This window comes from Oncorhynchus keta, chromosome 19, assembly GCF_023373465.1.
Source record: "Oncorhynchus keta strain PuntledgeMale-10-30-2019 chromosome 19, Oket_V2, whole genome shotgun sequence".
NCBI lineage: Eukaryota > Metazoa > Chordata > Actinopteri > Salmoniformes > Salmonidae > Oncorhynchus > Oncorhynchus keta.
In genome coordinates this window covers 21,511,955-21,539,168 of record NC_068439.1, presented here as the reverse complement: position 1 = coordinate 21,539,168, position 27,214 = coordinate 21,511,955, and the positions used below count along the sequence as shown (strand labels likewise).

General features: G+C 40.6%; 1 protein-coding gene and 1 long non-coding RNA gene across 7 annotated transcripts in view; both read right to left on the bottom strand.

Moving 5' to 3' along the window:
* si:ch211-80h18.1 (uncharacterized protein LOC555593 homolog) overlaps nt 1–14,711 on the bottom strand; it is a 28,078-nt gene extending 13,367 nt beyond the window's left edge. Inside the window, exons 1-18 of the mRNA XM_052470034.1 lie at nt 14,617–14,711; nt 13,853–13,917; nt 13,708–13,770; nt 12,981–13,016; nt 12,460–12,501; nt 12,003–12,050; nt 11,679–11,723; nt 10,355–10,468; nt 10,178–10,228; nt 10,009–10,035; nt 9,832–9,876; nt 9,531–9,692; nt 8,787–8,855; nt 6,304–6,354; nt 532–591; nt 336–386; nt 183–239; nt 21–65 (exon numbers count right to left, since the gene is read on the bottom strand). Of these exons, the coding sequence (XP_052325994.1) occupies nt 21–65; nt 183–239; nt 336–386; nt 532–591; nt 6,304–6,354; nt 8,787–8,855; nt 9,531–9,692; nt 9,832–9,876; nt 10,009–10,035; nt 10,178–10,228; nt 10,355–10,468; nt 11,679–11,723; nt 12,003–12,050; nt 12,460–12,501; nt 12,981–13,016; nt 13,708–13,770; nt 13,853–13,917; nt 14,617–14,627 (1,042 nt within the window). The 5' untranslated portion in view covers nt 14,628–14,711. The remainder of the gene's footprint in view (nt 1–20; nt 66–182; nt 240–335; nt 387–531; nt 592–6,303; nt 6,355–8,786; nt 8,856–9,530; nt 9,693–9,831; nt 9,877–10,008; nt 10,036–10,177; nt 10,229–10,354; nt 10,469–11,678; nt 11,724–12,002; nt 12,051–12,459; nt 12,502–12,980; nt 13,017–13,707; nt 13,771–13,852; nt 13,918–14,616) is intronic.
* LOC127909306 (uncharacterized) lies at nt 6,375–7,019 on the bottom strand. 6 transcript variants are annotated; one of them, XR_008070716.1, is made up of 3 exons: nt 6,979–7,019; nt 6,719–6,796; nt 6,375–6,406 (listed from the first exon to the last, which is right to left on the bottom strand). It is a non-coding gene; the product is annotated as an uncharacterized LOC127909306 (long non-coding RNA). The 6 variants fall into 6 exon arrangements; XR_008070719.1 differs by lacking the exon at nt 6,979–7,019 and adding an exon at nt 6,849–6,889; XR_008070715.1 differs by lacking the exon at nt 6,375–6,406 and adding an exon at nt 6,479–6,510.
* Nucleotides 14,712–27,214: the final 12,503 nt, after the last annotated feature.

Below are 27,214 nucleotides of genomic sequence, written 5' to 3'. Positions count from 1 at the left end.
ACCCTCACCTGGACACTCACCTGTATTGTCCAGGTGAGAACTTGCACCAAGTGGATCCATAGCACCTGAAATGTTGAACCTATTAAAAAGTATCAAGGCATTCCATCGTCTACTCATTTGCCCTATCATTAAACAAACAAGCCCATGACTTCAACTTTATCGGATTTTCAGCAAGATGTTACCTGTGGGATCCATGTGATTTGTGTCCTCAATGAAGAGGTCAGTGACTACAGGTATAGCTGAGACACAGAAAGACATTGACAATCAAAATGGCCTCACAAATGCCAAACTCAATCATGTTTTTTGATCAAGCGCAATGAAGTCCTTCTCTTTACCTGCATGTCCATTTTCTACTGCTCCTCCAATCAGCAGCTTGTGACCATTACCTTGGAAACAACATTGAGATCCAATAAATACCATGACACTTCTGTTCTTTGTAGGATTATACCAAGGAGTGTAAGATACTTGTGTTCTTCACAGTTCACAGGTACATGATGTGGCTAAAATAAATAGAACAATTTAAATATTTACCATTAAACTCAGGTGACTCAGGTGTGTCATACTCAGGCGACTCTATTTCAGTCTCACTTGCTGAAACACATACAATAGATGTCTTTATAGTTACATTTACATTTTAGTCATTTAGCAGACCCTCTTATCCAGAGCAATTTACAGTTAGTGCATTCATCTTAAAGTAGCTAGGTAAGACAACCACATATGATAACACAGTCATAGTAAGCACAACTTTTCCTCAGTACAGCAGTTATCAGCGAAGTCAGTGCTCGAAAGTCAGTGCTAGGAAAGTATGTGCTAGTAAAGTCAGTGCTAGAAAGTCAGTGCTAGAAAGTCCATGCTTGTCAAGTCAGTGATAGGAAAGTCAGCTCTATGAAAGTCAGTTCTATGAAAGTCAGCTCTAGTAAAGTCAGTGCTAGGAAAGTCCATGCTAGTAAAGTCAGTGCTAGGAAAGTCCATGCTGTTAAAGTCAGTGCTAGGAAAGTCTGTGCTAGTAAAGTCAGTGCTAGTAAAGTCAGTGCTAGTAAAGTCAGTGCTCGTAAAGTCAGTGCTAGTAAAGTCAGTGCAAGTGTAAAGTCAGTGCAAGTAAAGTCAGTGCTAGTAAAGTCAGTGCTCGTAAAGTCAGTGCTAGTAAAGTCAGTGCTCGTAAAGTCAGTGCTCGTAAAGTCAGTGCTAGTAAAGTCAGTGCTAGTAAAGTCAGTGCAAGTAAAGTCAGTGCTAGTAAAGTCAGTGCTCGTAAAGTCAGTGCAAGTAAAGTCAGTGCTAGTAAAGTCAGTGCTCGTAAAGTCAGTGCTAGTAAAGTCAGTGCTAGTAAAGTCAGTGTAAAGTCAGTGCTAGTAAAGTCAGTGCTCGTAAAGTCAGTGCAAGTAAAGTCAGTGCTAGTAAAGTCAGTGCTTGTAAAGTCAGTGCTAGTAAAGTCAGTGCTAGTAAAGTCAGTGCTCGTAAAGTCAGTGCTCGTAAAGTCAGTGCTAGTAAAGTCAGTGCTCGTAAAGTCAGTGCTCGTAAAGTCAGTGCAAGTAAAGTCAATGCTAGTAAAGTCAGTGCTCGTAAAGTCAGAGCAAGTCAAGTCAGCGCTAGGAAAGTCAGCTCTGGGAAAGTCAGTTCTAGGAAAGTCAGTTCTAGGAAAGTCAGTGCTAGAAAGTTAGTGCTAGTAAAGTCAGTGCTAGAAAGTCAGTGCTGGTAAAGTATGTTCTAGGAAAGTCAGTTCTAGTAAAGTCAGTGCTACAAAGTCAGTGCTAGGAAGTCAGTGCTAGGAATGTCAGTGCTAGAAAGTCAGTGCTAGGAATGTCAGTGCTAGAAAGTCAGTGCTAGGAAGTCAGTGCTAGGAATGTCAGTGCTAGAAAGTCAGTGCTAGGAATGTCAGTGCTAGAAAGTCAGTGCTAGAAAGTCAGTGCTAGGAAGTCAGTGCTAGGAATGTCAGTGCTAGAAAGTCAGTGCTAGGAAGTCAGTGCTAGGAATGTCAGTGCTAGAAAGTCTGTGCTGGTAAAGTCAGTGCCAAGAAAGTCAGTGCTAGGAAAGTCAGTGCTAGAAAGTCAGTGCTAGAAAGTCAGTGCTAGAATGTCAGTGCTAGGAAAGTCAGTGCTAGAAAGTCAGTGCTAGAAAGTCAGTGCTAGAATGTCAGTGCTAGGAAAGTCAGTGCTAGAAAGTCAGTGGTAGAAAAGTCAGTGCTAGGAAGTCAGCGCTAGGAATGTCAGTGCTAGAAAGTCTGTGCTGGTAAAGTCAGTGCCAAGAAAGTCAGTGCTAGGAAAGTCAGTGCTAGAAAGTCAGTGCTAGAAAGTCAGTGCTAGAATGTCAGTGCTAGGAAAGTCAGTGCTAGAAAGTCAGTGCTAGAAAAGTCAGTGCTAGGAAGTCAGTGCTAGGAATGTCAGTGCTAGAAAGTCTGTGCTGGTAAAGTCAGTGCTAGAAAGTCTGTGCTAGTAAAGTCAGTGCTAGAAATTCAGTGCTAGGAAAGTCAGCGCTAGAAAGGCAGTGCTAGAAAGTCAGTGCTAGAAAAGTCAGTGCTAGAAAGTCAGTGCTAGGAAGTCGGTGCTAGTAAAGTCAGCATTAGAAAGTTAGTGCTAGAAAGTCCGGGCTAGTGAAGTCAGTACTAGGAAAGTCAGTGCTAGAAAGTCAGTACTAGGAAAGTCAGTACTAGAAAGTCAACGCTAGTAAAGTCAGCGCTAGAAATTCTGTGCTAGGAAAGTCAGTGCTAGGAAAGTCAGTGCTAGTAAAGTCAGTGCTCGTAGAGTCAGTGCTAGTAAAGTCAGTGCTAGTAAAGTCAGTGCTAGTAAAGTCAGTGCTAGAAATTCAGTGCTAGAAAGAAAAGACAAGTGCAAGTATTATTGCAAGAAAGCTACCAATATACAGTGGGGCAAAAAAGTATTTAGTCAGCCACCAATTGTGCAACTTCTCCCACTTAAAAAGATGAGAGAGGCCTGAAATTTTCATCATAGGTATACTTCAACTGTGACAGACAAACTGAGAAAAAAAATCCAGAAAATCACATTGTAGGATGTTTAATGAATTTTTTTGCAAATTATGGTGGAAAATAAGTATTTGGTCAATAACAAAAGTTTATCTCAAAACTTTGTTATAAAGCCTTTGTTGGCAATGACAGAGGTCAAACGTTTTATGTAAGTCTTCACGAAGTTTTCACACACTGTTGCTGGTATTTTGGCCCATTCCTCCATGCAGATCTCCTCTAGAGCAGTGATGTTTTGGGGCTGTTACTGGGCAACACGGACTTTTAACTCCCTCCAAAGATTTTCTATGGGGTTGAGATCTGGAGATTGGCTAGGCCACTCCAGGACCTTGAAATGCTTCTTATGAAGCCACTCCTTCGTTGCCCGGGCAGTGTGTTTGGGATCATTGTCATGCTGAAAGACCCAGCCATGTTTCAACTTCAATGCCCTTGCTGATGGAAGGAGGTTTTCACTCAAAATCTCACGATACATGGCCCCATTCATTCTTTCCTTTACATGGATCAGTCGTCCTGGTCCCTTTGCAGAAAAACAGCCCCAAAGCATGATGTTTCCACCCCCAAGCTTCACAGTAGGTATGGTGTTCTTTGGATGCAACTCAGCATTCTTTGTCCTCCAAACAAGACGAGTTGAGTTTTTACCAAAAAGTTATATTTTGGTTTCATCTGACCATATGACATTCTCCCAATCTTCTTCTGGATCATCCAAATGCTCTCTAGCAAACTTCAGACGGGCCTGGACATGTACTGGCTTAAGCAGGGGGACACGTCTGGCACTGCAGGATTTGAGTCCCTGGCGGCGTAGTGTGTTACTGATGGAAGGCTTTGTTACTTTGGTCCCAGCTCTCTGCAGGTCATTCACCGTGTGGTTCTCAGATTTTTGCTCACCGTTCTTGTAATCATTTTAGCCCACGGGGTGAGATCTTGCGTGGAGCCCCAGATTGAGGGAGATTATCAGTGGTCTTGTATGTCTTCCATTTCCTAATAATTGCTCCCACAGTTGATTTCTTCAAACCAAGCTGCTTACCTATTGCAGATTCAGTCTCCCCAGCCTGGTGCAGGTCTACAATTTTGTTTCTGGTGTCCTTTGACAGCTCTTTGGTCTTGGCCATAGTGGAGTTTGGAGTGTGACTGTTTGAGGTTGTGGACAGGTATCTTTTATACTGATAACAAGTTCAAACAGGTGCCATTAACACAGGTAACGAGTGGAGTACAGAGGAGCCTCTTAAAGAAGCCTCTTACAGGTCTGTGAGAGCCAGAAATCTTGCTTGTTTGTAGGTGACCAAATACTTATTTTCCACCATAATTTGCAAATAAATTCATTAAAAATTTGATTTTCTGGATTTTTTTTCTCATTTTGTCTGTCATAGTTGAAGTGTACCTATGATGAAAATGACAGGCCTCTCTCATCTTTTTAAGTGGGAGAACTTGCACAATTGGTGGCTGACTAAATACTTTTTTGCCCCACTGTACCTGTATCTGTAAAAGTATTACATACATATGTAGGATCTTAATTTGACCTACATTACCTTTAAAAATTGTAGGGTCACTTAGAAATGTCCTTGTTTTTTAAAGAAAATATATTTTTGTTGCCCATTAAAATAACATAAAATGTATCAGAAATATAGTGCAGACATTGTTAATGTTGTAAATGACTATTGTAGCTGAAAATGGCAGATTTTTTATGGAATATCTACATAGGTGTACAGAGGCCCATTATCACCAACCATCACTCCTGTGTTCCAAGGGCACGTTGTGTTAGCTAATCCAAGTTTATCATTTTAAAAGGCTAATTGATCATGAGACAACCCTTTTGCAATTATGTTAGCACAGCTGTAAAAAGAGGCAATAAAACTGGCCTTCTTTAGACTAGTTGAGTATCTGGAGCATCAGCATTTGTGGGTTCGATTACAGGCTCTAAATGTCAAAATGAAACTCGTCAGTCTATTCTTGTTCTGAGTAGAAGTCTATTCCATGCAAGAAACTGCCAAGAAAAATCTGTAACAACGCTGTGTACTACTTGCAGCTTCATTAAATAGTACCCGCAAAACACCCGTCTCAATGTCAACAGTGAAGAGGCGACCCCGGGTTGCTGACCTTCTAGGCAGAGTTGCCATGAAAAAGCCATATCTCAGACTGGCCAATGAAAAGAAAAGATTAAGATGAGCAAAAGAACACAGACACTGGACAGAGGAACTCTGCCTAGAAGGCCAGCATCCTGGAGTCGCCTCTTCACTGTTGATGTTGAGACTGGTATTTTAAGGGTACTGTTTAATGAAGCTGCTAGTTGAGGACTTGAGGTGTCTGTTTCTCAAACTACCACACTCTACTGTACTTGTCCTCTTGCTCAGTTGTGCACCGGGGCCTCCCACTCCTCTTTCTATTCTGGTTAGAGCCAGTTTGCGCTATTCTGTGAATGGATTAGTACACAGTGTTGTACGAGATCTGCAGTTTCTTGGCAATTTCTTGCACGGAATAGCCTTCATTTTTCAGAACAAGAATAGACTGACCAGTTTCAGAAGAAAGGTCTTTCCTTCTGGCCATTTTGAGCCTGTAATCAAACCCACAAATATTGATGCTCCAGATACTCAACTAGTCTAAGAAGGCCAGTTTTATTGCCTCTTTAATCAGATTAACAGTTTTCAGCTGTGCTAACATAATTGCAAAAGGGTTGTCTAATGCTAATGATCAATTAGCCTTTTAAAATGACAAACTTGGATTAGCTAACACAAAGTGCCATTGGAACACAGGAGTGATGGTTGCTGATGGTTGCTGATATATAAATATGCCTATGTAGATATTCCATTAAAATCAGCCATTTCCAGCTACAATAGTCATTTACAACATTAACAATGTCTACTTTGTATTTCTGATCAATTTTATGTTATTTTAATAGACATAAAATGTGCTTTTCTTTCAAAAACAAGGACATTTCTAAGTGACCCCAAACTTTTGAACGGTAGTGTATATTGTCACAGCAAAAATAATCCTGCAGCAACACGATTTTTACTTTTAGTCCATAATGTTGCTTTATCGGTGGTTAGGCTATTAGCTGGCCAAAAGTAGGCTACGTGAAAAGTGCAATACTGTTAATATAATTGTGTGTTCGTGTGGGTTTTTAGGGAATTTATATTTATCACAAAGCTCATTGGCATTTCCTGCGATGCAGGAAAATTTTCAGCAACCAGAGATTGATCAAATTAAGATCATACATCTATACAGTTGTGTGCCTGTGTTGTTCATTCTTCATTTATGTAATTTATTGTAAACTAATGTTTTTCCATTCATGGTGATAGTGTCTGTCTGCTTCTTTAGTGTCAGGATGCACTTACTTGGAGCCTCAGTCTGATAGCCAGCAGCATCAAATGTATGAATGCTGCCACCTGCAAGAACAATACAATGATGCCACCTGTAATAACAATACAATGCTGCCACCTGTAATAACAATACAATGATGCCACCTGTAATAACAATACAATGATGCCACCTGCAAGAACAATACAATGATGCCACCTGTAATAACAATACAATGCTGCCACCTGTAATAACAATACAATGATGCCACCTGTAATAACAATACAATGATGCCACCTATAATAACAATACAATGATGCCACCTGTAATAACAATACAATGCTGCCACCTGTAATAACAATACAATGATGCCACCTGTAATAACAACACAATGATGCCACCTGTAATAACAACACAATGATGCCACCTGTAATAACAACACAATGCTGCCACCTGTAATAACAATACAATGCTGCCACCTGTAATAACAATACAATGCTGCCACCTGTAATAACAATACAATGATGCCACCTGTAATAACAATACAATGCTGCCACCTGTAATAACAATACAATGATGCCACCTGTAATAACAACACAATGCTGCCACCTGTAATAACAATACAATGATGCCACCTGTAATAACAATACAATGATGTCACCTGTAATAACAACACAATGATGCCACCTGTAATAACAATACAATGATGCCACCTGTAATAACAACACAATGCTGCCACCTGTAATAACAATACAATGATGCCACCTGTAATAACAATACAATGATGTCACCTGTAATAACAATACAATAACAATACAATGCTGCCACCTGTAATAACAATACAATGCTGCCACCTGTAATAACAATACAATGCTGCCACCTGTAATAACAATACAATGATGCCACCTGTAATAACAACACAATGCTGCCACCTGTAATAACAATACAATGATGCCACCTGTAATAACAATACAATGATGTCTGTCACCTGTAATAACAACACAATGCTGCCACCTGTAATAACAATACAATGCTGCCACCTATAATAACAATACAATGCTGCCACCTGTAATAACAATACAATGCTGCCACCTATAATAACAATACAATGCTGCCACCTATAATAACAATACAATGATGTCACCTGTAATAACAATACAATAACAATACAATGCTGCCACCTGTAATAACAATACAATGCTGCCACCTGTAATAACAATACAATGCTGCCACCTGTAATAACAATACAATGCTGCCACCTGTAATAACAATACAATGATGCCACCTGTAATAACAACACAATGCTGCCACCTGTAATAACAATACAATGATGCCACCTGTAATAACAATACAATGCTGCCACCTGTAATAACAATACAATGCTGCCACCTATAATAACAATACAATAACAACACAATGCTGCCACCTATAATAACAATACAATGCTGCCACCTGTAATAACAACACAATGATGCCACCTGTAATAACAATACAATGATGCCACCTGTAATAACAATACAATGCTGTCACCTGCAATAACAATACAATGATGCCACCTGTAATGACAATACAATGCTGCCACCTGTAATAACAATACAATGCTGCCTTGATTTAAACATTGTAAGCATGCTAGTTGTGGATCATATTTGTGATGTACTTTACATACTGTTCATAACATACAGAGTGTCTTGGAAATGTAAATTAGGAATAACCTTTTACTGCAGTGGGGTAAATCTGGGTCAAACAGTGTTTCTTGGTAGTCTTAAACAGATCTACCTTGAAACAAGGTATACCACAGGCGGCCAGTGGCAACTTCATTGTGGTGGACGGTCTATTAGTAATGGCTGGGATGGAATCAATGGAATTATATTGAACACATCAAACACATGATTTCTATGTGTTTCATACCATTCCATTCACTCCATCCCAGCCATTATTATGAGCCGTCCTCCCCTCAGCAGCCCCCTAAGAAGTATACACCTCACACACATGGTTATGGGCTTAAAATATTTTGACACCTGTACCATGTCAGACATAGAGTTGAAATGTATTACATTTTGAGTTTGCATCCCAATATTACACTTTATATACATCATAGAAGACTGAAATATAACAAAACGGGTTGACATAGAAACACTGGATTTTAAGGCTTGTTTTCAAAAATGATGTTAATTATTTATGAAATTATGAAAAATATTAATGACACACCCATGAGACCACTAGAGGGCGATTTGGCCATTTGACTGCAGCCTAATAATAATGTTTACCATAATAATGTTTAGTGTCAGCCCATTTGTTGATGGGCTGACACTAAAATAAAATATTAAAGACAAAGTGTTCCTGACTATGTGTTGCCAATGGTCCTTATCCAAACCCACACATTCACTTGATTGTTAGTTACCGGTTTGCTACACATGACTGAGTGATATTATTATTGGTCGTTATAACTCATAACTGCATATGTTTGTTTGTCACAGGTCTGTCTCCAGAACGTTCTGTGGCTTTATGTAGTGAATGATACCTGCAGGCTGTGGATGAGCCTCATGGATAATGATGAGAGTGGAGCTCCCTCCTGCTTGTCCCATTGAGCCTATAAGGTAAACACATTGAACATAAGACTAAGTTAATCACTGCAAGGGACCATTGAGATATGTTTATACAAACAAATGAAGAGTTTCATTCCAAAATGCTATTTATCCATTTTCATTTTTAAAAATGTTGGGAAATGAGCTTTTATTGTTTAAAGAAATTGTGAAAGAGATGGGTGTGTTTTTTGTCTAATCAGGGCGTGGGGTTGTTCAATGACATCAACAACAAATTATGTTTTTATTCAAAATTCTCTCAGAGAAAGAAGTAGTACTGCTAGGTTTTGCACAGTCAAATGTAACAAATAACTAAATGTTTTATAAATAAATGTACAGTAATATGAGATATGTAGGTAAAACATTAGCATTTGACATTTGAGTCATTTAGCAGATGGTCTTATCCAGAGCGACTTACAGTTAGTGCATTGATCTAAAGATAGTGAGGTGAGACAACCACAGTAAACAGCATACAAACATTCCATTCCAGCTAAACAATGGATATAATCATTTCGCAAAAAAACACATTTTGATACACATCTAAAATCTATAAATGTAAAATATGAGAACAGACATATTTTACACAAACTTGTATGTATGTACCCATAAGCAATAATGTCTGATGAAAAAACACAAATGCATTTTGGAAATAAACTCTTCAAATGTAGACCAAGATGACTTACCGTGAGAGATTGTATCTGAGTGGACAACCTCTGTTCCTGGGTGGACAACCCCTGTTCCTGGGTGGACAACCCCTGTTCCTGGGTGGACAACCCCTGATCCTGGATGGACAACCCCTGTTCCTGGGTGGACAACCCCTGTTCCTGGGTGGACAACCACTTTTCCTAAAATAATTATGTTGAAATTCAGCTTCAGCAAAGAGATTCATGTTGATTTACTGTTAATACGATTCATCCAGGTTTTATGTCATGCATTATTGGACTATTGTTATAGAATAGAACCAAGGCAAGGCAGAGAGATTACCTGGGGCTTGCACGTGTGACACTGAACTGCCATGAGCCCCTGCACCTGCCAAGAGATCAATAGTTCATCCTCCCCAATAGAGACAAACCACCGCCATCCAGACAGAGCTTGTATAACATCCAGGTGTTTTTGTTTGGTCTACTTTAATGCTTGTGGAGAGAGCGGGTGTAACGTTACCTGTTTGACTCGGATCCAAACTGGGACCTGCATTGAAGGCAAAACACTTTTCATCAAATTACAGAAGATAAAGACTTACCACTGTTTATTAGATAGATTAAATGGAGATATCACTTCAAATATTATATGACTTGATTAATAATTAAACATTTATAATAAGTCATTTGACCTGCAATACTGGTATCTAAAGAGGAGCCTGCATGTCCTGGCAAAGAAGCATCTGAAAGACAGGGGATGTTAAGAAATAAGTAAAAACTGATTGTTTAAACAAAACTTGTATCACTTAACATGACAGTTCAGAATAAAGTGGTAATAACATGGAGAAGATGACAGAACAAGGCTTTACCATGGGAGCTGGGGTCAGATGGTGAAGTATGTGAATCTCCTCCACCTCCTCCACCACCACCTCCTCCTCCACCACCACCTCCCCCTCCTCCTCCTCCTCCACCACCACCATTACCTGAAGCAGATAGCAACTCATCAGGCCATTCATTCCACAAATGTATTCCACCATGTCTGCGTTTACACAGGCACCCCAAATCTAATATTTTGCCCAAATATGGTCAAAAGAGTTGATGTGATTGGTCAAAATGTATATGTATAGTGCCACTTTTTAGGATGTCAATATAAATGAATGTTATATGATTGTTTTGTCTTCATTATATGTGTTATCACCATCAAGGAACACCTTGGAAACAAGTGTTTTAATTCATATATATATATTTCACCTTCATTTAACTAGGCAAGTCAGTTAAGAAAAAAATCTTATTTACAATGACAGCCTACCAGGGAACAGTGGGTTAATAAGTTTCTTGTTTAGGGGCAGAACAATAGATTTTTACCTCGTCAGCTCGGGTATTCGATCCAGCAACCTTTTGTTTACTTGCCAAACACTCTAACCACTAGGCCACCTGCCACCCCTTTTAAGTGCTATCTTTTAGGTCCACATTGTACATTTTGTTCTCTGTGTCTTTACCCAAATAAATCCAATTTAATTCATAAGTTGCAAAAATATCAGAATTGGGCTTCCTGTGTTAAAAGGCAATTCTCCCACTTTTCAACCTCATTCCATTTTCTCCAGCACAATACCAGTGTCTACATATGTGAAAACGGTGCATTTCTGTGCTTTGTAAAAAAATATATAATTAAAAAGTTCTACCCCTTGACATCATCAAAATCAATGATTTTCAAACACTATGAGATTCACGGTGACATGGGGAGCAAGAATATGCCCTCCCTCTGGCTAGAAACTCATTGCAGTTTTTAAAAATCTTTTAATCCTACCCTGTGATGTCACAGAGAAGCATTCTTTAGAATCTTCTTATCTTTTTAACCACAGATCATAGAAACGCATTATTTTCACTTAGGTAGACACTAGTTTGGTGTTTGTTTGGTGAATTTCCCTTTAACTCAGTCCATGTGCCAGATCTATATTACGCATAATTAATATGGAAATGCAATGTTATGGCCTAATTCTTCTAACACAAATCCGATTTATAATTCATGTTGAAACATTGCTTCCCTCTGATATTGAGGTACTGCTTGATGCTGTAACAAAGCAAACAACATTTTCTCAATTATACGTAGGAAAATATATATGTAAAATTGTAAGACAGTTTTTGTTGAAATAAATAATAAAAAACGGCCACATATTATGGAGCCTGTCTCACGGTCAGGCCCAGCTTGCATGGCACTATCCCCATTGAGTTTATGTCCTGCAGGAAGAAGGGGTGCACAAATTCGTGAGGGATTTTATGTTGAGAGTCATCGTAAGACTTTTCTTTTCTGATTTGTCTTAATTCTGATGTGAAATGCCCGTAATACATTTACAAGATCAGCCTACACACAATACCCATTTATAACCAATTACACAACCAACTTACAGCCTGTACGCTTACCAAACCAGTAAAGGAAATGAATGGGTTCCTATAAAATATTTTTCAAATGTACAAATTGTATTTGGATTGACTGTTATGAAGGAAGTCCTCCCTTACCATTCGGAGCTTCGCCCTGGAATGAGGTGCCAGGCTGAGCGCTTAAACCTAGAAGGAAACCAGCCTTTAAGTCTAGACAAGCTTATTTAACAGTCCATTGAAAATCGTTCAATACAGTCCTTTACAAATATGTATCCTGTATTGTAAGATTCAAACATATTGCAGAATTCTGCAGTGAGTTTAACTCACTTTTATGGAAGAAAGCTTCAACAGAAATGTCTCAAATGGTCTGATTTCAAGAATGATGAATATCATATAATTAACTTTCCTGATAGGCTATCTAATAGAAAAATCAGCCAAATATCTGCAGCATTTACCAGATTAAAGTCTATACTCAAGACAACTTCCCCACTTTGCACTAAGAACTTCTCAGAGTTGAACTCACTGAATTAAGAGCTATTCTGTTGTTAACATAAGCCCTATCCCCTGAGCTAAGAGAGGATTAGATGTGTCTTACCCAGGCCTTTAGATACTGTGGTAGCTTGCTGTGCTCCAATTCCTTGAGGGAAGAGAAGGGAAAAGGAACATACTTCTATTTGAGATTCTGTATGATTGTCTTTATCAATAAAAAACCTTTAATATGGTATTATACCCTATTAGAGAGGATTTTAGGTTTACATGCATGCGCACATGCACATACTTATGATTAATGATAGTTTTATACCAACAATATGTGAGATTTTACTTTAAATGTACTCTTATGTCCTGTTTTGCAGCTTTATCATATTCACATTTCCACTATTTCACTATTTTATATTTTGTTTGTATTTAGAACTAATGAGGCCCATTTGTCTTTGAAACGTGTTAAGGTAATATTATGCAAAACATTCAAACAGGAAAAACAAATTTATGCTCTTAGTTGAACCGTTTACATAAGTTTACTCTCAAAATGGGACTTTAGTCACACAAGTAGGCGTTGGTTTATGCACAAAGGTTAGAGATGTTCTATTCATTGGTGGCAAGTTGTTAACTTCTCACCCATATTCTTTTCCTGACTCTTGGAGTCATCATCATCTGAAAAGAAAAGTAAGTTGAGACATTTCATAAATATATGCTCATATTCTATACTTCCCAGAAGTCTGTGCTCCACACATATTTAGACGACGTCGTTCCCTCTATTGAAACAAATGGAAAGGTGCCCGAAAAATTATACAAAAATTGGTCCTGAAAGGTTACACTTATAGAAAAAAGGGGTTCCAAAAGGGTTCTACCTGGAACCAAAAAGGGTTATTCAAAGGGTTATTTTATGGGGACAGCCGAAGAACCCTTTTAGGTTCTAGATAGCAGCTTTTTTTCTAAGAGTGTATATCCTTCTGCTTGAGTGGAGGAAATTGGTATTAACTTTAAAGGTCTGAGTGCACTTCAAAAATTACTTTATAATTTCTTTAAAGAGTGTTAGTCCTTTTTTATTAGTTCCATAGAATTTATTTTGTTATATTAGACATTTCTACACTCTCACTCTATGTATTCTTTACCTCATTTTATAATCAGAAAAGACTGCATTGATCTTTGTTTTGAAATCTGTTAACCTGGGAGGAGGCATTATTTTTGGTTTGTTAATAGCTTACTTTGTCACATTTAGGCTAGGCCCATTCTCTTCGTCGTACCAGCACTAGCTAGTTCTATGGTATCCTGACACATGACTCTAACCCCCCCATCCCCACTCCCTCATCCTTCCCCAAACCTCCCCCCTCCCATCTCATACCCTCCTCCTCTTCTGAGAGTTCCTCTTCACCGTCCTCTACCTCTATCTCCTCCGGCTCTTTCTCTGAAGGAAGAAGGCATTGAGTTGTTTACCTGTTCAAATATCCCAATGAATATAACTTTGATTCAATGAGCTACTTCCATACCTTCCACAGGAGCAGTTGAAATTGTTGTTGCCAAAAAGACAATTACAGAAGCAATTAAAAGATTTCTGCAGATAAAGAAGATGTATATCAAAAGATGGACGGAAACATAGGTTAATATCAAATGTTTTATAACAAGGTTCAATTATATCCCTAGTCCAATCTCAAGTGTATGATTCAAGTTGAGATACAGTTTTGCAGATGGAAGTGAAATTTCATTGTGGATTGATAAGTCTGTCATAAACATACGTTAAGTCCATATTCTTCTCATCCATATCATATTTGATGTCCTCAGTGCATAAATCGAAGATGTCACCATCATATCAATTGTGTTACATCAAGAGAAAGAATCAAGAAAGAGTGCCAAGTAAACCCAATAGGAAGCATTCAACATAATGCTAAGACTAGAACTGTCAGCTATTTTATCAGATGGTATGTATTCTTCAACATCAGTATCAACAGCAAACATTTATCTAGATGACAAAAAATCATTCTCAAGCTCTTGAAAAACAATTATCTTAGTCATATAAAATGTCAGTGCATTACTAGCACATTTTTCATTGTGTGAATACTAACCCTGAGAATCATCATACATTGATCAATTACATCACCAATTACATAACAATAATCATAATCAAGGCCCAACGAAAATCTCTCGCTTTGATCAAAACAATACGCCTGGACCAAGATGCAACATTTCATGACTAAAATTCCCTGCTTCGGCATTCACGACACACAACATTTGCAGCGCTTCATTGTTTACTCACCGTGACCACATGTTTTTTTCTAAAGATCTATGTGGGGAACTCAGGAGTAGACATATACAGCATGTAGCACCCAGGGCTTTAGTCTTCCTTCTGCATGACTGGGCACCGCTATATGTTTTATACCCTCTCATCCCCCCATCTTAGGAAGGGGCAGGACTTATGTTATAACCCCAGCCCCTACCAGTTGAGCTCAGCTACTCCCTAGCAAGGTTCATTTCTCTGCAGGTCAAAATACTTCAAAACACATTAACATTATAAAGATACAACAACAACAAAAAAGGAATTCCAATATGAATATTCAAACATTTCAAACAAGTCCTGAGTCAGGCAGTCTCTTACTGGTGGATCTTGCTGAGAGTGAGACAAATAGATAGATGTGGACAGTGGTGAAGAGTAAGCCTACTGGGGAGAGAAAACAGGTCGGATTGCTCTACCTCCTTGCCTACCCTGAATCCCCCTGACATGAGCTGTCACCTCTAGTCTAACCTCTCAGCTCTGAGATCAACAGTTGAGCTGCTCTGCCAGTGGAGGGCACAGCCACCCTTCTTATGAAATGAAACAGAGTGGCCTACTGCATTCTGCTCTCATTTCCTGTTCGCTGACAGACAGGAGACATGAAAAGAGCAGCAGCAGCGTTTCTGAGGATGGGGTTATGGGTTGTGGATTATGAATAGTGTTTTGGTTCTAGTGGCCCCCCTGTTGAAGATAGGCCTGACAGGGAGATGGTGATACTGATCTGTAGAGACTGGTTCTCCAGAGCCACCAAGAGAGAGGCAGACAGACACAAAGAGACTCCAAAGGGTTTTTCTGTGGCGCACCTCTCCCCTTCCCGAACCACACCTCTGGGATAGACTAGTCGATGTTGAGTAAGGCTTTATGCTCCCTTCTCATTAGTTATGTTTTAAGGCCTAAGAGTGCCTTAGATATGAACAGAGTAGTCAAACTTGCTATGAGACTTTTTTTCCAGGAAATAGTGTACTTCCAGCCCACATAAAGACAACTTGAAGCCTTTTGATCCAAGTTTTCCATGATGTTACTGGATACAGTCATGAAAAACAACTTACCTTTACTCACCATAATTTTTTTCTGTAGGTAACTGCCAAAATAAAGGAAACACCAACATAACTTCTATATAGGGCGTTGGGCCAACACGTGCCAGAACAGCTTCAATGCACCTTGGCATAGATTCTATGTCTGGAACTCTATCAGGGGGATGCAACAGCATTCTTCCACAATAAATTCCATAATTTAGTGTTTTGTTGATGGTGGTGGAAAACAATGTGTCAGGCACTGCTCCAGAATCTCCCATAGGTGTTCAATTGGGTTGAGATCTGTTGACTGAGACGGCCATGGCATATGGTTTACATCGTTTTCATGCTAATAAAACCATTCAGTGACCACTCATGCCCGGTGGATGGGGGCATAGCCATGGTAGCCCCCAAAATTTGCCATAATAATGGCCTGCCCAGCATTTTTGTACTTGACCCTAAGCATGATGGGATGTTAATTGCTTAATTAACTTAGGAACCACACCTGTGAGGAAGCTCCTGCTTTCAAAATACTTTGTATCCCTCATTTACACGTGTTTCCAATATTTTGGTAGTTACCTGTATATTAGCTATTAAACCTCTGTTTAGTCCCTCCTTTGTTTGCCAACTAGAATACTACATTAAACCAAATGCTGTCAGGAGAGACACTGTTAGTTGAGCCCCCTTCTCCAGTGCCGGGTGATTGCATTCCTGCTGAGCTTGCCAATTCGCATCAGTCCCATCCCAGGTCAGGGCAAGCCGACGGACTGTTTTACACTGTCATTAATATCTGGAAGCTCAGAGACTTATTGGTTTAATAAATTCTCCCTGATGAACTGGAAAAGGATATCTTTCATAACAAAAGTAATTACCTCTGCCATTAAAACAGACCCCCGTTGTTGTCCACTGAAATATAAGACTGCCTGTTCCCCTGATCAACCCAATAACTTTGTTAACTCCATAGACTTTAGGCACACTGAGAAACTTAAACCGCATACACACACACACACATAAATATATATATATAAAAAAGAGATAAATCAATGCAAAAATGTATATATAATGTATATATAATGTATATATAATGTATATATATATATATATATATATACATTTTTGCTTTGATTTATCTCTTTTTTTATTTTGGACCTATGTTTTTAAGTAAATTGCCCTGTTACTTGATTTGATCATTTAGCATCAACCGTGTCTTGACTTTGGCTATTTGAAGTTAATTTGAGACATTTTCAATGTAGTACACGTGTAGAATACAGAGAAAAGTTATTGTGCTTGTGTTCTAGTAGCCAGTTCTTATGTTCTAGTTGTTCAGTAGCCAAGCAACAATAACTGAACAGAACCAGCACCATGGACTAAATTCCTTTACAGGGTTTGGGACTGGTACTCACAGTGTGTCTGCAGGAGATGCGACCCTTTCTCCTTTTGGATATCAAAATAACAGGGTTGATGAGGAGGACATATAGAAAGGCTGCCTTATTATAGTGTGATAGACCCTGTCAGCCTTTTGCCAAGATTCCTCTTAGCTAGATCCATGCCCCCCCCCTCACCAGCTCATGTGACTGCTAGGCTCCTTGAGCTGGGACAATGGATTGCTGTTGTGGGTTGAAACCATAGTGGCCTTGGAGCCAAGCTTGGGTGACGGATGAGATTAGAGGCCTGACTGGCTGATTGATCGATCCAGCATCATCCTCAAAGGGGAACCAGTGCAGATGTAGTCTGTCTTTACTGGGGGTAACTGATGTCTTACTACTCAGACCACTCAGACTCAGGTCCAGTGGATATGGCAGACGGAAGCTATGGGTTCTAGACTGGATTGAGGTTGGGTTAACTGAAGCTTTTTGGTAGAGCAAGTGAGTGATACACATGCACAAACTGGATTGTACCAACAGTGAATATTCATGTAATGACTTTGTAGTGAAGTATGAGCGATGGAGAAGAAAGGAAAATACAATTTACTGTAGGCTGTGAAATATCAGAGACAGATTATTCATTTGGCAAAGCATCCTTGAAACATTTAGTCTAAGTTTGCATTCTACATTTGTAGTAGCTCTACAGTGCATTTAACATTTTAACCTACAAGGCATTTGGGTAATTTTGATTAATAGTGAATAAAGTTAAAAACTTGTTTATAGATCATTTTCAGTTAACTACCCATACACAGACACACATTATTACTTACAGACAGACACACACACACACACACACACACACACACACACACACACACACACACACACACACACACACACACACACACACACACACACACACACACACACACACACACACACACACACACATGCGCGCGCACACACACTCACACACACTTCATCCTTCTCATGTTACCATGCCATCTCAGGTTGATCTCAAATCCTGTTAGTGCTTTTGTCCTGGTGGTCACGAGCCATCTCTGTTCCTCCTGAAGGAGTCATTCTTTGTGGTATTATGATATATTTCTCAAATGACTGGCAGTGGAGTGGTCATATATCAGCTTGTAATTCATCTCTATGGGAGGAATCAAATTGTAATCAAATCAAACTTTATTTAAAGTGCAGTAAAGCATTAACATAAAGGAGATCAAAAAACATCACAAGGTAATAAAAGAGATTAATAAAAGAACCTCAAACAAAAAATCTGTCTAAAAGAAAACAAAGAACCACTAGGGACAAACAGAACAAACAACAAACATCAGAATCTGACTGTAACCTCTCTAGGCTGCAGGCTCTCTGACATTCTTCTTATAGATAGAGTGAACATCGGAATCTGACTGTAACCTCTCTAGGCTGCAGGCTCTCTGACATTCTTCTTATAGATAGAGTGAACATCGGAATCTGACTGTAACCTCTCTAGGCTGCAGGCTCTCTGACATTCTTCTTATAGATAGAGTGAACATCGGAATCTGACTGTAACCTCTCTAGGCTGCAGGCTCTCTGACATTCTTCTTATAGATAGAGTGAACATCAGAATCTGACTGTAACCTCTCTAGGCTGCAGGCTCTCTGACATTATTCTTATAGATAGAGTGAACATCGGAATCTGACTGTAACCTCTCTAGGCTGCAGGCTCTCTGACATTATTCTTATAGATAGAGTGAACATCGGAATCTGACTGTAACCTCTCTAGGCTGCAGGCTCTCTGACATTCTTCTTATAGATAGAGTGAACATCAGAATCTGACTGTAACCTCTCTAGGCTGCAGGCTCTCTGACATTCTTCTTATAGATAGAGTGAACATCAGAATCTGACTGTAACCTCTCTAGGCTGCAGGCTCTCTGACATTCTTCTTATAGATAGAGTGAACATCAGAATCTGACTGTAACCTCTCTAGGCTGCAGGCTCTCTGACATTCTTCTTATAGATAGAGTGAACATCAGAATCTGACTGTAACCTCTCTAGGCTGCAGGCTCTCTGACATTCTTCTTATAGATAGAGTGAACATCAGAATCTGACTGTAACCTCTCTAGGCTGCAGGCTCTCTGACATTCTTCTTATAGATAGAGTGAACATCAGAATCTGACTGTAACCTCTCTAGGCTGCAGGCTCCCTGACATTCTTCTTATAGATAGAGTGAACATCGGATCATAATATATGGTCTCAATCCCCCCTCCCCCTTTAATCACCTTAGTTTTATCACCTATTAAATGACAGAGAAAAAGGTTTGTCAAAGTAATTCAGGATTGGCCCCCAGGGTTGAATACAGGCCCCAACTAGCTAAAGAATGATACTGTATACTGCTTCTAGTGTTCCTGATGTAGACACTGTTGAAGACATTCTCTGTTGAGAGGGACTTCCAGTGCCTAAAATGTGATCACTTTTACTTCTGAATGCACCCTACCCACGGACAGAAGTGTAAGGCAAGTAAGCCATTTACTGGAGATGCCACTTTACAGGTAAAAGGTAGCACATTTCTCACCGATATCATACCTTCCATCAGGTAGCAGGTGTTTAAAACCTCTTACACCTCAAATGAAAGTACCAGTATAACATTACTGCAGGTTTCTGGGGCTCTTCCGCCTGCTCGATTCTTTGGGAAAGTAGCATGGGGGGAGGTTAGCTACTAATGTAGGTTGAAGGGGGTTGTGGGGGGGGGGTCAAGCTTCAGTGGCCACCCCCATTTCGTCGTCTGGCAGGGCACAGACTCTTTGTTCTGAGCTGTTTGGAGACTTTTGTCTTTGGTTCACCTCCCATCTCCTCCTCTTTCTCCTCCTCTTCCTCCGTCTCCATGCAGGCTGCGTCCGGTCTGGACCACCAGGTTTGGTTTATTTGTAACATGAGAAGGCCTCCAGGCTTCAGGGGCCCTTTGGAGGAGCCACGTGGGAACTTGAGACCTTCTAAACAGCTCTTTTGCGGTTGGGTCAAGCGATCTAGTCCACTGGATGACTTCAAAACCCAAACTTTGAGAACATAATATCCCCTCCTCTCTGTCTCCCTGTCTCTCTGTATGTCTCTCTCTGTCTCTCTGTCTTTGTCTCTCTGTCTCTATGTCTCTCTGTCTCTATGTCTCTCTGCCTGTCTCTTTCTCTGTCTCCTCTCTCTGTCTGTCTGTCTGTCTGTCTGTCTGTCTGTCTGTCTGTCTGTCTGTCTGTCTGTCTGTCTGTCTTTCTGTCTCTCTGTCTTTCTGTCTCTCTCTGTCTCTGTCTCTTTCTCTGTCTCTCTCTCTGTCAGTCAGTCAGTCAGTCAGTCAGTCAGTCAGTCAGTCAGTCAGTCAGTCAGTCAGTCAGTCAGTCTGTCTGTCTGTCTGTCTGTCTGTCTGTCTGTCTGTCTGTCTCTCTCTCTCTCTCTCTCTCTCTCTCTCTCTCACTGTCTCACTGTCTCTATGTCTCTGCAGGTATGTCTCTATATCTCTCTGTCTGCTTTCTCTTAAAGGTTGACCCCAGTTATGGGATATTCCATTTCTGTATGAAATCTGTTTGAAATATGCTGGAGTCCAATGGGACACAAACTGCTGCAAACTGCTGTCGGAAAGTGTCATTTGATGTCAAGCTCTTCCTGGTTGCACTGTGCTAAAGAGAGACTCATAATCATGGTTTGGGAATTTGTCATTAAAAGTTCAGAGGAGACGTATAGAAATCTACTTTAGGGAGAGTGTGATGAATGAAGGGTCAGGGTTGAGCCCATTCAACCATCCTCCACAGGGGGGTCAGAGAGAGCACACAATCAGTGTATAAATATCAAATAATTTTATTTGTTACATGCTTCGTAAACAACAGGTGTAGACTAACAGTGAAATGCTTACTTATGGGCCCTTCCCAAGAATGCAGCGAGGCAAAAGATAAATAATAGAAAAATAATAACAAAACAAATTAATACACAATGAGTAACGATAACTTGGCTACATACTCATGTTACCTCTACTGAATCGATGTGCAGGGGTATGAGGTAATTGAGATAGTGTCACGTGTGCTCCCTCTCCGGCCTCTAGGTCACCAGGCTGCTCGTTATGGCGCGCACCTGTCACCATCGTTAAGCGCACCTGCGCATCATCAGACTCACCTGGACTCCATCACTTCTCTAATTACCTGCCCTATATATGTCACTCCATTTGGTTCCTTCCCTATATATGTCCCTCCCATTGGTTCCTTCCCTATATATGTCACTCCCTTAAGTTCCTTCCCTATATATGTCACTCCCTTTGGTTCCTTCCCTATATATGTCGCTCCCTTTGGTTCCTTCCCTATATATGTCACTCCCTTTGGTTCCTTCCCTATATATGTCTCTCCCTTTGGTTCCTTCCCTATATATGTCACTCCCTTTGGTTCCTTCCCTATATATGTCACTCCCTTTGGTTCCTTCCCTATATATGTCACTCTCTTTGGTTCCTTCCCTATATATGTCACTCTCTTTGGTTCCTTCCCTATATATGTCACTCCCTTTGGTACCTTCCCTATATGTCACTCCCTTTGGTTCCTTCCCTATATATGCCACTCCCTTTGGTTCCTTCCCTATATATGCCACTCCCTTTGGTTCCTTCCCTATATATGTCACTCCCTTTGGTTCCTTCCCTATATATGTCACTCCCTTTGGTTCCTTCCCTATAAATGTCACTCTCTTTGGTTCCTTCCCTATATATGTCACTCTCTTTGGTTCCTTCCCTATATATGTCACTCTCTTTGGTTCCTTCCCTATATATGTCACTCCCTTTGGTTCCTTCCCTATATATGCCACTCCCTTTGGTTCCTTCCCTATATATGCCACTCCCTTTGGTTCCTTCCCTATATATGTCACTCCCTTTGGTTCCTTCCCTATATATGTCACTCCCTTTGGTTCCTTCCCTATATATGTCACTCTCTTTGGTTCCTTCCCTATATATGTCACTCTCTTTGGTTCCTTTCCTATATATGTCACTCTCTTTGGTTCCTTCCCTATATATGTCACTCTCTTTGGTTCCTTCCCTATATATGTCACTCTCTTTGGTTCCTTCCCTATATATGTCACTCTCTTTGGTTCCTTCCCTATATATGTCGCTCCCTTTGGTTCCTTCCCTATATATGTCACTCCCTTTGGTTCCTTCCCTATATATGTCACTCCCTTAAGTTCCTTCCCTATATATGTCACTCCCTTTGGTTCCTTCCCTATATATGTCGCTCCCTTTGGTTCCTTCCCTATATATGTCACTCCCTTTGGTTCCTTCCCTATATATGTCTCTCCCTTTGGTTCCTTCCCTATATATGTCACTCCCTTTGGTTCCTTCCCTATATATGTCACTCCCTTTGGTTCCTTCCCTATATATGTCACTCTCTTTGGTTCCTTCCCTATATATGTCACTCTCTTTGGTTCCTTCCCTATATATGTCACTCCCTTTGGTACCTTCCCTATATATGTCACTCCCTTTGGTTCCTTCCCTATATATGCCACTCCCTTTGGTTCCTTCCCTATATATGCCACTCCCTTTGGTTCCTTCCCTATATATGTCACTCCCTTTGGTTCCTTCCCTATATATGTCACTCCCTTTGGTTCCTTCCCTATATATGTCACTCTCTTTGGTTCCTTCCCTATATATGTCACTCTCTTTGGTTCCTTCCCTATATATGTCACTCTCTTTGGTTCCTTCCCTATATATGTCACTCCCTTTGGTTCCTTCCCTATATATGCCACTCCCTTTGGTTCCTTCCCTATATATGCCACTCCCTTTGGTTCCTTCCCTATATATGTCACTCCCTTTGGTTCCTTCCCTATATATGTCACTCCCTTTGGTTCCTTCCCTATATATGTCACTCTCTTTGGTTCCTTCCCTATATATGTCACTCTCTTTGGTTCCTTCCCTATATATGTCACTCTCTTTGGTTCCTTCCCTATATATGTCACTCTCTTTGGTTCCTTCCCTATATATGTCGCTCCCTTTGGTTCCTTCCCTATATATGTCACTCCCTTTGGTTCCTTCCCTATATATGTCCCTCCCTTTGGTTCCTTCCCTATATATGTCGCTCCCTTTGGTTCCTTCCCTATATATGTCATTCCCTTTGGTACCTTCCCTATATATGTCGCTCCCTTTGGTTCCTTCCCTATATATGTCTCTCCCTTTGGTTCCTTCCCTATATATGTCACTCCCTTTGGTTCCTTCCCTATATATGTCACTCCCTTTGGTTCCTTCCCTATATATGTCACTCTCTTTGGTTCCTTCCCTATATATGTCACTCTCTTTGGTTCCTTCCCTATATATGTCACTCCCTTTGGTACCTTCCCTATATATGTCACTCCCTTTGGTTCCTTCCCTATATATGCCACTCCCTTTGGTTCCTTCCCTATATATGCCACTCCCTTTGGTTCCTTCCCTATATATGTCACTCCCTTTGGTTCCTTCCCTATATATGTCACTCCCTTTGGTTCCTTCCCTATATATGTCACTCTCTTTGGTTCCTTCCCTATATATGTCACTCCCTTTGGTTCCTTCCCTATATATGTCCCTCCCTTTGGTTCCTTCCCTATATATGTCGCTCCCTTTGGTTCCTTCCCTATATATGTCACTCCCTTTGGTACCTTCCCTATATATGTCGCTCCCTTTGGTTCCTTCCCTATATATGTCACTCCCTTTGGTTCCTTCCCTATATATGTCACTCCCTTTGGTTCCTTCCCTATATATGTCACTCTCTTTGGTTCCTTCCCTATATATGTCACTCCCTTTGGTACCTTCCCTATATATGTCACTCCCTTTGGTTCCTTCCCTATATATGTCGCTCCCTTTGGTTCCTTCCCTATATATGTCACTCCCTTTGGTTCCTTCCCTATATATGTCTCTCCCTTTGGTTCCTTCCCTATATATGTCACTCCCTTTGGTTCCTTCCCTATATATGTCACTCCCTTTGGTTCCTTCCCTATATATGTCACTCTCTTTGGTTCCTTCCCTATATATGTCACTCTCTTTGGTTCCTTCCCTATATATGTCACTCCCTTTGGTACCTTCCCTATATATGTCGCTCCCTTTGGTACCTTCCCTATATATGTCACTCCCTTTGGTTCCTTCCCTATATATGTCACTCCCTTTGGTTCCTTCCCTATATATGTCACTCTCTTTGGTTCCTTCCCTATATATGTCACTCTCTTTGGTTCCTTCCCTATATATGTCACTCCCTTTGGTACCTTCCCTATATATGTCGCTCCCTTTGGTACCTTCCCTATATATGTCACTCCCTTTGGTTCCTTCCCTATATATGTCACTCCCTTTGGTTCCTTCCCTATATATGTCACTCTCTTTGGTTCCTTCCCTATATATGTCACTCTCTTTGGTTCCTTCCCTATATATGTCACTCCCTTTGGTACCTTCCCTATATATGTCGCTCCCTTTGGTACCTTCCCTATATATGTCACTCCCTTTGGTTCCTTCCCTATATATGTCACTCCCTTTGGTTCCTTCCCTATATATGTCACTCTCTTTGGTTCCTTCCCTATATATGTCACTCTCTTTGGTTCCTTCCCTATATATGTCACTCCCTTTGGTACCTTCCCTATATATGTCGCTCCCTTTGGTACCTTCCCTATATATGTCACTCCCTTTGGTTCCTTCCCTATATATGTCACTCCCTTTGGTTCCTTCCCTATATATGTCACTCTCTTTGGTTCCTTCCCTATATATGTCACTCTCTTTGGTTCCTTCCCTATATATGTCACTCCCTTTGGTACCTTCCCTATATATGTCACTCCCTTTGGTTCCTTCCCTATATATGTCACTCCCTTTGGTTCCTTCCCTATATATGTCACTCCCTTTGGTTCCTTCCCTATATATGTCACTCTCTTTGGTTCCTTCCCTATATATGTCACTCCCTTTGGTTCCTTCCCTATATATGTCACTCTCTTTGGTTCCTTCCCTATATATGTCGCTCCCTTTGGTTCCTTCCCTATATATGTCACTCTCTTTGGTACCTTCCCTATATATGTCACTCTCTTTGGTACCTTCCCGAGGTGTCATTGTTTCTGTTTCTGTGTCATGTCTGTGTGCTGTTAGTGTTTCTTGTTTTTGTATTACATTGTGTTTATTTATTAAAACACTCACTCCCTGAACTTGCTTCCCAGCTCTCAGCGCACATCGTTACAGATAGATATGCAAATATAACCAGGAATAGAGTGACTAGGCAACAGGATCGATCATAAACAGTAGCAGCAGCATATGTGATGAGACAAAAAGTTAGAGCAAAACGGGTGAATGCAGATATTCCGTGTAGCTATTGGTTAACTACGTAACTGACTATTTAGCAGTCTTATAGCTTGGAGGTAGAAGCTGTTCAGGGTCCTGTTGTTTCCAGACTTGTTGCATCAGTACTGCTTGCCATGAGGTATCAGAGAGAACAGTCTATGACTTGGGTGGCTGGATTCTTTGACACCTCCTGGTATAGAAGTCCTGGATGGCAGGGAGTGTGGCTCCAGTGATGTACTGGGCCGTACTCACTACACTGTGTAGCGCCTTGCGGTCGGATGCAGAGAAGTTTCCATACCAAGCAGTGATGCAGCCAGTCAAGATGCTCTCAATGGTGTAGCTGTAGAACTTTTTGAAGATCTGAGGGCTCATGCCAAATATTTTCAGCCTCCTGAGGGGGAAGAGGCATTGTCTTGCCCTCTTCACGACTTTGTTGATGTGTGTGGACCATTCCTTAGTTATGTGGAAACCGAGGAACATGAAGCTCTCGACCTGCTCCACAACAGCCCCGTCGATGTGGATGGAGGTGTGCTCAGCCCTCCATTTCCTGTAGTCCATGATCAGCTCCTCTTGCATGTTGAAGTAGAGGTTGTTGTCCTTGCACCACACTGCCAGGTCACTGACCTCCTCCCTGTAGACTGTCTCATTGTCGTCAGTGATCAGGCCTACCACCGTCGTGTTGTCATACCTTGTCAGAATGTGTTCATGTGTAAAAAAAAGTATGTCTTCAACAGCAAATAGTAATGTCTCAGATGGCTTTCTGTGTAGTGTTGTTTTATCTTAAAGGGACATTTTTCTACTTCATATTCATCATCTCCAACACCACCAGAACATACAGGATGTGAAAATGCCATGTTTCTATATTTTGATGTAAAAAAATGGAGGAAGATAAGTGGAATTGGAAACACTTATTTTCCTCAATCTTTTTTTACTACAAAACATAGAAAAGCATCAAATATGTTGATGTTGGGGTGGTGCTGGAGAATTGTTTAATTTATTTCCTTTTAATGTAGGACACCTGTGAACTGTACAAAAGCCTTACCAGTTCAATGTTATTGGTCATTTACACTGAGTGTACAAAACATTAAGGACACCTGCTCTTTCCATGACATAGACTGACCAGGTGAATCCAAATGAAAGCTATGGTCCCTTATTGATGTCACTTCAATCAGTGTAGATGAAGGGGAGGTGACAGGTTAAAGAAGGGTTTTTAAGCCTTGAGACAATTGAGACATGGATTGTGTATGTGTGCCATTCAGAGGGTGAATGAGAAAGACAAAAGATTGAAGTGCCTTTCAACGGGGTATGGTAGTAGGTGCCAGTCGCACCAGTTTGTGTCAAGAACTGCAACGCTGCTGGGGTTTTCACGCTCAAAGGACATCCAGCCAACTTGGGGGGGGGGGGTTCCTAATGTTTGTTATACTCAATGTGTAAGACATTTTAAAACAGAATGCATTGATTTTGTGTGCGCTGGATTCCCTGCTTTTGCTCTGAGAAAGATTTCTTAGGACAAGGTTAAGGAATGCGTAAATAAGCAATGCCAATGGCATGCTGCTTTCTTAAAAGACAAACGCCACAGTGGCACTGACTTGGTTGAAAGGAAAGTAGGGCGTGGCGCTATCCATCTAGAATGAAAGCTTTGTCAGGAATAGGAGTGCTGAACACTACTCGACACAGTTGATCGAATGTCTCAAGATACAGTTTAGGAGAAATGTGTGTCTGCTGGCCCTGCCTTACCTGTAGCTAAACAGTGATTGCTACCAGGCCACTTCACACTTCTTCTTCATGTCATCATTGTCATTGGCATGGTCCCTTTTATTACTGTGTCGGTTACAAGTGTGCTTGTAACTGTTATCAGACCCCAGATGTAGGACTTTGCAACTTCAAAACATGGCTATTGAACTTGACATGTGTGTCAAATTCTCGTAA